Source organism: Coprinopsis cinerea (assembly GCF_000182895.1).
Source record: "Coprinopsis cinerea okayama7#130 chromosome 11 map unlocalized cont3.11, whole genome shotgun sequence".
NCBI lineage: Eukaryota > Fungi > Basidiomycota > Agaricomycetes > Agaricales > Psathyrellaceae > Coprinopsis > Coprinopsis cinerea.
In genome coordinates, this window is record NW_003307534.1 from 1,529,321 (window position 1) to 1,541,541 (window position 12,221).

Here is a 12,221-nt window from a genome sequence, read left to right on the forward strand (position 1 = left end):
CAGCTGGGCTTTCTTGATAGGTAGTCTCATCCAGTGGTACGAGAGTGTGAACGCTGCATAAATAATCCCAAGTATACCGCTAGTGGACATTCTCGCGTCATAGTATCGTGTCAATAGACAGTATTAGGACATGTAATATCTGCGAATATGTGCGCAATCAGCATCAAGTCGAAAGATCTCTCGATAAGAAAGCAAAAAGCTCAGAATAACTAGGATTAAATAATTATTCCACATATTTGTCGAGTTCCAGGCTCGTTCAGTGGATTGACAGATCATAAGGTCTCATCTTTTTGTAGATTAAGAAATTGAATTGAAAGGAGAACTCACCATTAGAATCGACAACGACCAATGTGGCGGTCGTGGTTAAAGAAGAAAAAAAGAATTTTGCCGTTGCAGAGACGCGTTGATGGTTGCCTTCGCTTTGCATTGCCTTGCGATCTTAACACAGACAAACAACCCTCTGGGCCAGCGCGCGTTCAGCAGAATCATGATACCCAACGGTGCTTGTCTCCAACCACAATGACGGTACCGCCAGAGGCATTATTCAAGGAGATTCCTGAACTTATTGAGGTCAGATTTATCCCAACGCCTTCAAAATTGTGCTTATAAGTCACAGATTGACTTAGGGGAATCCATCACAGCGCGAACCGAGGCTCTCAGTACGTTGTTCGCGTTTGCGTTATAAACCAGGCTATCCCCAACGTTAAATACGACTTTCGACAGGTACATTTCGTGAACTTGGACCTCCAGATTTGTGCCATGTTATAAAGAGTACTGGAAAGAGCGGGGGCCGAGAGGTATGCCTTCTGGACCGCAGTTCAGAGCTAATCTAAACCGAGTCTATAGACAGGATCCTATCACTACGTTTCTGGAGTCGATGCATCGTCTTCTGCGTCGTTAGCGGCCTATATCAACTCGTTAACATACGCTATCGAAGACACTTCTGCTTGGTTCTCGACGACGGCGACATGGAAAGTGCGAAGCGGGACATATTGGTGAGCGTTCGTCCCCGGAGGCCTTGGTCAGACGAGGAACTGACGGACTTCTGAAAGCTGTTTCAATGCATTCTCCAGAGTCGACATGCGAGTCGACGTTAAGATCCCTGGAGGTGTACATGCATATGTGATCGATCTGCGCGGTGAACGGTACGGCAATCGCTACATCGAAGTGGACATTCATGACACGGCACCCACAGGCACGAAGCGACAGCGGAAATTTGGCAAGAGACATACGTATCAGCATTGCTCAGGGCCATTCTGTACTCGGACGACCCCACCTACGCGCTTGAAGCTTATCGGAAACTGGATCCCATTACAACAGCAGAAGGCGAACTTCGATTCCTCCAGGCAGCAGAGGCTCTGTTCCCCAAGGGCTGGCAAGTGGGCTCTGATCCTGAAATCCAGGTCGCAACCGTCGTTTCGAATCATCTCACCGCGGGGATCATGAAGTACTTTGGAGACAGTGGTCGTTATCAACAAGCAGCAAATCTCTTCGAAAAGCTTGTTATTCGGGAACCTGAAGTCTCTTCGTTACTGGCAAGAAGCTACATCGGAATGAGTGCGTACATTCGAGAGTTCGTGCGCTTTCCATCTAACACGCCGTTATAGACGAGGAAGTCAAAGCTGTGCAAATCATCGCGTCGGCTATGCGAGAAACGCCCCAATCTTATACCCTTCTCCACGTCCAATGCGACTTCCTGCGTTCGAAAGGCAAGTTCGAATGGGCCCTCAAACTCGCACGGCAGGCCGTCAACTGTGCTCCCAGCGAGTTCGTCACCTGGGAAAAGCTTACCGATATCTATTTGGAGCTCGGCCAGTACGAGTCGGTATGTTTACCCACACACATACTGAAAGTTCCCGTCGTTGACAACTCCGCTAGGCTCTTCTCACATTGAACTCTTGTCCCATGTTCACATTCAACGGTCGGGACTCCCATCGGACGCTTCCAGTCTCCAAGATCCATCTCCCTTTCACAAAATCCATCGGTGAAATCCTTCCGGAGCGAATCAAGACTGAAGACGACGAGGCCGATCCTGCCCTTCTTCGTTTGCCAGCACCAGGTCTCCGCGGAACCTGGGCGAGGGCGTATGCTCTGCTCACCCGGCTAGTCTCCCAAATCGGATGGGATGAGCTCCTCAAGACACGGAGCAGTGTTTTCGTTATGGAGGAGGAATACCGTATGCAAAAAGCGCAAGCCGAAGTTAAAGCCACAACCAACGGGGTCGACAACGGCGCTGATTCGCCTGCGAACGGTGATGCTGGACGCGCGGTGATTCACGAAGACGGAACTGTCAGACCTTCGATGGACGATAAAGCCTCGACGCGTGCGATCCCGCCTAGCCCCAAACATCAGGAATCGTCGATACCGACGATCAAGATCTCTGCGGACGGGGATCAGGAGGAGGAAGGCGAGGAGGCGGACATTGTCCCCACGCCTGTTGCACCCAAACCGGGAGTGCAAAAACCACAACAAGCGGCGGCTGATGAGAGTCAGGATGGTTCGAGCGAGGCGAGCAGCAGTGCAAACAGCCCTGGAACTGGCGAAGCTTTCTCATTTAGCAATAAGCGACTCTGTGAGCGGTGGTTGGATAATCTGTTCATGGTCCTCTACGAGGTGTGTACCTATCTCTCCCATTTCTGTTGTCGTCTGATCTCTTATCTGACATCCTTCAGGACCTCCGGGTGTGGACGATCTTCCGAGCTGAGGTGGCACACTTCAAGACCCAGCATGTAGCGTACCGCAAGACAGGAATGGAGTGGGAGATCTTGGGCGACCTAGGGCTGCGGTTGCACCACAAGGAGGAAGCCAAGGAGGCATACCAGCGGTGTCTCGATGCGCCTCGCTACTCGATGAAGCCATGGCTCAAGCTAATGGAAGTGTACGCGGAGGAGGGTGACATCCAGCGGACGATCCAAACCGCAATTCGGGTCGCTGCATATCAATACGCCGACTATACCGAGATGACGGTGAGTTTGATGTCTCCTTTTTTACAGTCTAGTGCTGACGATAGGTCTAGTATCCCACCTCCATCTCGCGCGCGTTCTTCAAGTTGGGACAGATCCATGGGTTCGCCAAGATCTCGTTTACACTTCTCAGCATGGGACTGCCGGATCAGATTCTCAAGATCATGGAGAGCTACCTGCAGTATGGGAAGGTGTTCAAGGTGGAGGGGTATGATTTCTGAGGGGAAGCCATGGAGAACTTTAAAACGGGCGTGATGGTTTTGTATGAATCCCTTGAGTGGTTTCATTTTCGAACACTTTTTCTTGTCTTGACTTGATGCTCGGTGTCGCTGTTGTTTGTTTCTTCTTCGCCTTTTTGACCCGATGTTAGATTCGTGTGGCTAATTGTTAATTTATTATTTCCTTGCACATTCAGCATTCAGCTTTGGGTTATGGCAATGACGGACTCCTCTTCGCAGCTGTTCATGAACTAGACAGCGTAGCTTTCTCTTAATAGCGCAGTCGATCTTCCACGAAGCTCCGACCACCTGCTGTGGACAGCATATGGCCGGACTCAATTCACGACGAGCGACCTTGTACCACGCATTAATACCGTGAAATCGGGTATGGCAGTCTCGAGGTGCTGTATTACTATAAGCGGCTACCATGCTTACTGTCATCCATCGTTTCGTGGTTTTCTTTCCCTACAGCCGCCCAAGGTGTGATCGACAGAGGGCCTCGTTCCGACAAGGAGGAAAACAGGAGGAGGAAAACGTAGGGGTGGTATGGTCTTATAACCTGCTGCACCCCGCAGGTTCGCGCCCTTCCTGCTTTCTTGCTCTACCTAACCTCTCTGACAGCCCTTTCCTCCTCCATCCATCCATGTCGCCGCCAACTACTCGTCGCAGGTCCCCCAGATTGTCAGCGCCGACGATATTGGACGACTTCGAAAAGGACACGATCGAGAGGATCAGAGATAATGACAAGACGAAGCATAAGGTCGACTCCATGTCGGACGAGGAAATAAAGGCCAAATACATCGACCCCGGTCTGGAAGAGGACACGGTGAAGGAGGAGAGAGAGGAGCTCACGAAGACGGCTGCTGCCATGGAGAAAGCGTCTGAGAAGCTGCAGAACGCCCTTATAAAGGTTATTGCCAGTGAAGACTCGAAGGAGTCGGTTCGGCCTTTCCAACCAGTATGGCGGCCTTGTTGCGCTAACGAGTATTTCAGGTGACCTTTTCAGGTGCAAAGAACGAACACCTGGAAGAGTTGAAGATCTCTCCCAAGTCGGTTGGCGCCTTGACCGACAAGCACATCGCCCGAATTGCCGCCCTCATCACCGAGCTTAACAACGAAAGCCCCGAGACCGTAGTAGGCCTTCCAGAAGAGGACGATCGCCCCACTGTATCCAAAGAGGGCTCCGAGGGCTCAAAGGCAGACACCATTGGCCGGCGGGTGAAGGTCAGGAGAAAAGCACGGTCTGAACCTAAGGCCGACCTCGCCCAGCCGACATCCCAGTCGGAAGAAGCCAAGACACTTATCAAGTCCTTTGACCCATTCTGGAAGCGTGAGGGACACGTCTTGTGTGCCAACGCTGAGTGGATCCACGGTAATACTGGAACAAAGGTACAGCTCTCTGGGTGTATCGGAACTTGCACAACACTGACGCCGAGCGTTTAGTCTGAGGCCCGGGCCCGCGCATTCATCGACCACTTGGCGGTACCAGCCGCAAGGTTCTGTCAGAAAGAGCTCTCCAAAGACGCTTTCGTTCTGTTTGAACCGAATATTGCGGACGGCGACCTGCAGGGTAAGAGAGGAGGACCGGTCGAGTTCCCCACTCGCCCTGGCACTGGCAGGGGAAAGACGCTGTCGTTCACCGGCCGGGTCGACTATGTCCTATCTGCCGGTAAATGTAAGTTTCTCGGTTGCAGCCATGAGTCGAGCACATGGTCTCACATTCAACTAGTAGGAGTAGCGCCAGCCAAGTTGACGGACGCTCGGAATTTGGTCGAGTTCTGGGATAGAGCCACGGCGATGTCTGAATCCGATGCGCCCGCTGGTCTCCTTGGACTTTTGGCGAAAGAAGCAAAGAAACTGATGCCACGCAAAGAGCTTCTTACCCATCTTCCTCAAGTGATTCTAGAAACGATGGCGACGTAGGTGCCTTCGAGTATTCAGACTAGGAAAGCAGGACTAATTTCTTGTAAATTTGAACAAAACAGTAGTCATGTCACCAAGTAAGGACTCGATGAAAAGCCTCGCCGCCTTGAACAGCCCTCCTGATTTAGCATGTTAGGGTGGACATTGTTCCGTGGATCCTCACCGATGGAATCCATTGGATATTTGGAATCCTGTGGCTTGAACGAGATCAGTGGAAATGTCAATATTTTGACAGCTATGATCTTGTGCTTGACACGTCGGGGGAGGGTAATGGTCCTCTCGACCGGGACAGAGTAAAGACTGTGGTAGCCCTGATTGCCTACTGGGTGAGTGACGTGAGGGCCATGGCCTGAAATTCAGGCATGCTTATAGTCGTCAGATGTCGGCCCCAAGAGAATTTCTCAAGGACATCTTCAAAGAAGCGGCTGGGGAATGAAGCCATGACGGTCGATTTATTTACGTGCAATGTGTTAGATATGCATGTATTTATTTAAGGACATCGCTACGTATCCGTCTTCGAGGAGCAGAGACGGCATACATATGGGTTGCAAAAGAAAACCAATTGTCCATGCAGTATGTCAAAGTGGATGATGGTGCGCTCACGTCGAACACTATTGGGCAGGTTGGCTTCGAGGAGAGAGGCGGAAGGCACGAAAGGAGGATCATCTGGCCACCTGTAGCACATGAGGGTGTCGAGTTCTCTGCCCAGGCGTACGCCCAGGCGATAGTGGAAAGACATCGGAAAAATCTGAAAACGAAAGTCCCCATGACCCAGGACACTCATTTCAACACTGTTGGCGACCTCCTTGTCTGGGTCTGTGGAGATGGAAAACCCAATAAGGGTGTTACCCCGGGTGGGGAGAACAAGCCTGATTGATTCGCCATTGTAGAAGAGTGGGGTGAAGGGTGGTGTCCGGACACTTGCGGATGACAGTTCCCACTCCGGCTCGATGTAAGCACCCCTGGAGGGACCCTCTGAAGCTATGGACGGACAGGACCGTCCCCAATCCCAAATGGCGATGCGGTCATCCGCCATCAATATTCTCCTGTGCGGGAGTAACGCTATCAACTACACGGAAGACAGACGTCAGGGACAAGTAATCACATTGGGCAGTGTACTCACCGGGGGATGTGGTCCCGGGATGTCGACACCAGAGAGATTGGTTGGATCTTCGTCTCCGGAAACAGATGTCCAATCCACAATCCGTACCCCAAAATCAAACGCGTGCCGGTTTCCGTCTCTCACATAGGCAACGTGTCTTCCAAGGAGTGAGCAGCAGTTGCCATCTCCGACGTAGATATGGTCCGAAAAGGCCTTCAGCAGTTTGCTGGTGTAGCCGACATGGGTCCCGCCTTCCACTCGCGCGTTAATCTCCCAAATCTCGATTAATCCTTTGCTGCAAGTTGCTCCAAGTATACGGGCGAGGCGGAAGGTTCGGGGAAACAGTCGGTCTTGCAGTGTGGTGGATTGCCGATCGATGCCCTGGGTGCCAAGCACGTCTAGGGCGGTAGATATTTTGGAAGAGTTTTCGAAATTAGGCGACGGGACGAGGAGGTGCATTGTCGGATCGGGTTGCGTTGGGTCACAATAGAAAAGGGAGCCGCGATTTCCACCATAAATGAAAAACCGACCACCAGGCAAAGGGTGCAGTGGACCAAAAAAACCAGGAGGGCATGCGTGAGACTCCATAATACGGAGTTCGAGGGAAGGATAGAGGAAATGGTCCCATCCAGACAGCCAACCCACGATGCAATGCTCCAGATCTTCGCCAGAGCAGTGTTCCAACGGTTTTGGAAGGAAAAAGGGCCGCGGAAGTACAGTATCGCAGTACTGAACTAGCATCGAGTGCCAAACTTGACGCTCTTTCGATGCTGCATGCAGCGAACGGCAGCACTGGAAGTTGTCTGTTAATGTGGACGTTGACCTTCATCGTGAACAAGGAACGCACCTGGCGAAGCACTAGCACGTCATCCCAGTCGAGATGGGCCATAATTTCGATGAGTAAATCGATGGGCAGATGTGCAAGATGGGGTTTCTGGCCTTGAGATTTATCCTGAACGCGCCACTGACGCGACTGTCCTTTCAATTCAGCTTGTGATTCACCCAAAACCAAACAAAGTGACTCGCCTTCCATATCCTGCGCTGCTGTACAGCGAGACAGCCCAGAAGGCAGAGCGCTGCAAGACACAGAACATCCGACGCTCTGGGCGACTGGAGGTTCATGCTTGAACTTGGTCAACACCTGGAATTGCCACGGCGGCAGGTGCGGCTGGAGGTGAACCGCGTTTGAAACTCAGCTCGAATTTAGCCAGGGCTCCCACGGCTTCCGACGGGCGCTTGTGATGTGACGCCAGAGTTATTGCACAATGTGGGGAAGTGGGAGCACCTTACACCTGTGACCGATCGTTTACCGGTCTAGGAGCACCTTGGGAGTGCCTCGGGAGCCGCGAGGGAATGAAGTAACGATGGGGTCTACTTATTTATTTGCAATGGACTATAATGTATAAGGACATTATTGCTACGTCTCCATCTTCGAGGAGCGGAGACGGCATACATATGGGTTGCAAAAGAAAACCAATTGTCCATGCAGTATGTCAAAGTGGATGATGGTGCGCTCACGTCGAACACTATTGGGCAGGTTAACTTCGAGGAGAGAGGCGGAAGGCACGAAAGGAGGATCATCTGGCCACCTGTAGCACATGAGGGTGTCGAGTTCTCTGCCCAGGCGTACGCCCAGGCGATAGTGGAAAGACATCGGAAAAATCTGAAAACGAAAGTCCCCATGACCCAGGACACTCATTTCAACACTGTTGGCGACCTCCTTGTCTGGGTCTGTGGAGATGGAAAACCCAATAAGGGTGTTACCCCGGGTGGGGAGAACAAGCCTGATTGATTCGCCATTGTAGAAGAGTTGAGTGAAGGGTGGTGTCCCAATGTATGGGGATGACGGTGCCCACTCTGGCTTGATGAAAGCACCCCTGGAGGTACCCAGTGAAGCTATGGACGGACATGACCGTCCCCAATCCCAAATAGCGATGCGGTCATCCGCCATTAATATTCTCCTGTGCGGGAGTAGCACTATCAACTACACGGAAGACAGACGTCAGGGACAAGTGCTCACATTTGGGAGTGTACTCACGGGGGGAGTTGGTCCCGGGATGGCGACACCAGGGAGGTTGGTTGGATCTTCGTCTCCGGAAACAGATGACCAATCCACAATCCGTACCCCCAAATCAAACCCGTTCGGGTTCCCGTCTCTCACATAGGCAACGTGTCTTCCAAGGAGTGAGCAGCAGTTGCCATCTCCGACGTAGATATGGTCCGAAAAGGCCTTCAGCAGTTTGCTGGTGTAGCCGACATGGGTCCCGCCTTCCACTCGCGCGTTAATCTCCCAAATCTCGATTAATCCTTTGCTGCAAGTTGCTCCAAGTATACGGGCGAGGCGGAAGGTTCGGGGAAATAGTCGGTCTCGCAGTGCGGTTGATTCCCCGTCAATCCCTTGGATGCCAAGCACGTCCAGGGCGGTAGATCTTTTGCGAGGCTTTTCGAGATTAGTTGGGTGGATGAGGAGGTGCATGGTCGGATCGGGTTGCGTTGGGTCACAATAGAAAAGGGAGCCGCGATTTCCACCATAAATGAAAAACCGACCACCAGGCAAAGGGTGCAGTGGACCAAAAAAACCAGGAGGGCATGCGTGAGACTCCATAATACGGAGTTCGAGGGAAGGATAGAGGAAATGGTCCCATCCAGACAGCCAACCCACGATGCAATGCTCCAGATCTTCGCCAGAGCAGTGTTCCAACGGTTTTGGAAGGAAAAAGGGCCGCGGAAGTACAGTATCGCAGTACTGAACTAGCATCGAGTGCCAAACTTGACGCTCTTTCGATGCTGCATGCAGCGAACGGCAGCACTGGAAGTTGTCTGTTAATGTGGACGTTGACCTTCATCGTGAACAAGGAACGCACCTGGCGAAGCACTAGCACGTCATACCAGTCGAGATGGGCCATAATTTCGATGAGTAAATCGATGGGCAGATGTGCAAGATGGGGTTTCTGGCCTTGAGATTTGTCCTGAACACGCCACTGACGCGACTGTCCTTTCAATTCAGCTTGTGATTCACCCAAAACCAAACGAAATGGCTTGCCTTCCATATCCTGCGCTGCTGTACAACGAGACAGCCCAGAAGACAGAGCGCTGCAAGACACAGAACATCCGACGCTCTGGGCGACTGGAGGCTCATGCTTGAACTTGGTCAACACCTGGCTTCAAGTGCCACGGCGCAGCTGGAGGTGAACCGTGTTTGAAACTCAGCTCGAACACAGCCAGGGCTCCCACGGCTTCCGACGGGCGCTTGTGATGTGGCTTTTACATCACCATACTTATTGCACAGAAGAATTCCCTTTCCAACCCGCTTCAGACTAACCGAAACGACACTGCCTTGGCGGTTACTCGGTAATCAGCGTGGTATCCTTGCCTGAGTGCCCTCCATGCCGCTGGGCGGTGCTGTTTCGTCTTTCGGAGTCAGGGTGCGACGTCCGGATTGTATCGTGGAGTATATAAGGGAGTAAAGATCACCGCCCACCTACCGCCCATTACCGCTGCACCCAGCCATGAATCCATCAATCGAAGACGACTACGAAATCATCGACGTTCAGACACGGCCACCACCAGCGGTCGCTCCAAGAGAGGACAAGGCCTTCGACGATCTCCTAGCCGCGATGCAGCGCACAGTCCGGAACTCGGCCCTGGAAAGGCCTATCTTCCACGCTAGACTGGTAGAGTCTGAAGCCAATACCTCACTCTTCCAAATATTCCTCGACAATCTCCCTGAGGCAGAACTCCGACCCCACAACTGCAGAGCGTGTCGTCGTTTCATCGACAAGTATGGTGACCTGTGTGTGGTTAACGATGACGACGGATCTTTGACCCCTCTACTTTGGCCGGAAGACGTCACGGAAATCCCCCAGATTTACCAGAATGCTGTCGGTGCTATCAGCAGCCTCTTCAAGGGGAAGGTGGTCTACAGCAACTATGTCATTCGCGTAGACAAACACAAGCAGCTCGGGACTCTAAAGGCGGAGGATGTAGAGTGGTGGCATTTCCACGTCGTTCTAGAGGACGCTCCTATCAGGGACGATTCCGGGGCCCTTCCTTTCGATACGGCGTACGAGATGCTATCCCGTGTTCTTGCCGACAACTCTTTGGAGAACATCAATAAAGCGCACTCACTCATTCAAAACAAACTCCCCTACTCGACTTCTCACAAGCCGGCGATTAGTTGGCTGCAGAAGGTGGCCATCAAGCTCCACCGCCTTGGCATGCTAGGAGACCGCGACAGCGTTTCCAGGCGAAATCTCCTCCATTTCCATGCTCGCGAGGCTTGGACTGGCTGTTTGTCATCGTTACGCGGAGGGGTGATTGGGGAACTTTTGGGATGGGTCTCGGAAGGTCTGGAATACGAGATGATAGAGCGCAAGTGGTCAGCCCTCGCCAACCCCTTAAACTACCTTCGTCCAACGGCTACACCGTCGCTGCGAAATATCGAGGCAGCAGAGAAGGCACTGCAACAGCTTGGTATGACGAGGGAAGATTTAAGGAGGTACCTCCTAGCCACCGACGAGCTTCCAGATAAAGCCATACTTTGGAAGAGTGAATCCCTGTGGAGCGCTGCGTCGCAGTCGAACTCGGCAGCGACCACAGACGAGATCTTTGGGAGCTTGAAGGCGCAAGTGCAACGCAAGAGCGCAGAAACAACTTCTGGCCCCGGCGTCGGTGATAACGCTCCTCCTACCTCCATCTCATTCCGCCAATTTGTTCGCCGCGTCCTTCCAACGATCAGTTCCCTCGAGCTTCACCTCGGCATGTACGAAAGTGCGACTTTCTTCACTCGAGGATCTCCCGGATCCAAGTCTCCGTTTGTTTTCGACTCGATGAATCGTGAAAATACCATGTCGTGGTACTACTGGCGGTCCTCGAAGCATGTGGAGAGCGCTAATCTGAAGGCAGGGTGGAACCAAGTCAGCGCTATCGCAACGTTCCCCCACGTATGGGACTACCTCTCTCCGCAAGAGGCATTGGAATGGGACAAGTCCACCGAGCCGGAGGGGCGTGAATGGATCCATTCGAGGCATGATGTCCGTTACCTCTTCTGTTTGAACGGAGCGATGGAATCGGATACTATGGGTCTCTGCCTGTTTCCTACCACGCTGAAAAATGAGTTCCATAGTATCAGGAAGACAATCGAAGCATTCAGTGCGGCGGGTAGGATGGAGTGGCCATGGAACGAGAAAGATGGGAAGGTCCAGGTTGGGGGGATCGCGGTTGGAAAGGAATACTGGGTCGAGCGATTGGTCCGCGTTAGAACTGACAAGGACATTGTAACGCAGTATAAGATTACCTTGTTCGAGTAGTGTATATGGACCGTCTGAGACTAAATTAATAATCCTCGCTGAGGGACTGGGCTGTCATGCCCAGTGAGTCGTTGACACTCGGCTCCGGTTAAACGCAGACGACTTGTATCCAAACCGCTGCCGTGCTGCAGCCTGCTGCTCGTACCACTACCAGCGGAGAGCCGGATGTTGTCTGTGCCAAGCATTCTTGTACACGTGCTGCTGACTCCTCCCGAGCGCGACGCGATCCCGCAGGATCCCGCCCGTAACACCTGGAACCGCTCCCATCGCCATCGAGAGCCCGCTCCGTATTAAAAACTGAAACTTGAAGTCAATACCTAATCGACGCTTGACTCTGGAGACTAACTAGAACAAGGAGAAGCCGGTAAGCAAATGTTGTAGAAAGAGGAGACTGATAAGGCAACCCCACTACTGCGGCCTGAAATACAGGACCTTTTACCAGTGTGCCATTCTCTGGCATTGTCTGTATCGTTCTCGGGCGTTCTGGCTACATCATACGTAAGCCACCATCTCCGATGTCAACATCGGTGGATAGCGACGGCGAGGGCTAGCGTCCATGAACCTTGATTTCCTTTACCACTTGTCCAATCGTCAGATTCTTCGAATGGCCCGGGAAGGCTGGGCTAATGACAGTCCTACTCTTTCCCTGCATCCAGTGTAAATTGTACGTACGTCCAAACTTAACTGGAGGAACTATGTAACTACC

General features: G+C 52.3%; 4 protein-coding genes across 4 annotated transcripts; 3 read left to right on the forward strand and 1 right to left on the reverse strand.

Annotated features, from left to right (window-relative positions):
* Nucleotides 1–519: 519 nt before the first annotated feature.
* On the forward strand, nt 520–3,184 carry CC1G_15729 (ChAPs family protein; the record flags this gene model as incomplete). Its single annotated transcript, XM_002910254.1, has 10 exons — nt 520–570; nt 617–659; nt 724–797; nt 847–995; nt 1,053–1,145; nt 1,196–1,557; nt 1,608–1,825; nt 1,879–2,613; nt 2,673–2,966; nt 3,017–3,184. The coding sequence occupies 10 exons, from the start codon at nt 520–522 to the stop codon at nt 3,182–3,184; spliced, it is 2,187 nt and encodes a 728-aa protein (XP_002910300.1).
* A 640-nt stretch (nt 3,185–3,824) lies between these two features.
* CC1G_15730 (hypothetical protein) lies at nt 3,825–5,104 on the forward strand (the record flags this gene model as incomplete). The annotated part of the gene is made up of 4 exons (XM_002910255.1): nt 3,825–4,121; nt 4,175–4,570; nt 4,625–4,856; nt 4,911–5,104. The coding sequence occupies 4 exons, from the start codon at nt 3,825–3,827 to the stop codon at nt 5,102–5,104; spliced, it is 1,119 nt and encodes a 372-aa protein (XP_002910301.1).
* Nucleotides 5,105–5,606: 502 nt separating this feature from the next.
* On the reverse strand, nt 5,607–9,345 carry CC1G_15731 (hypothetical protein; the record flags this gene model as incomplete). Its single annotated transcript, XM_002910256.1, has 8 exons — nt 5,607–6,173; nt 6,228–6,998; nt 7,054–7,374; nt 7,531–7,577; nt 7,725–8,190; nt 8,245–9,015; nt 9,071–9,196; nt 9,226–9,345. The coding sequence occupies 8 exons, from the start codon at nt 9,343–9,345 to the stop codon at nt 5,607–5,609; spliced, it is 3,189 nt and encodes a 1,062-aa protein (XP_002910302.1).
* A 370-nt stretch (nt 9,346–9,715) lies between these two features.
* CC1G_05473 (hypothetical protein) lies at nt 9,716–11,515 on the forward strand (the record flags this gene model as incomplete). The annotated part of the gene is made up of 1 exon (XM_001838868.1): nt 9,716–11,515. One exon carries the CDS (start codon nt 9,716–9,718, stop codon nt 11,513–11,515), a length of 1,800 nt encoding a protein of 599 aa, XP_001838920.1.
* Between the last annotated feature and the right edge of the window lie 706 nt (nt 11,516–12,221).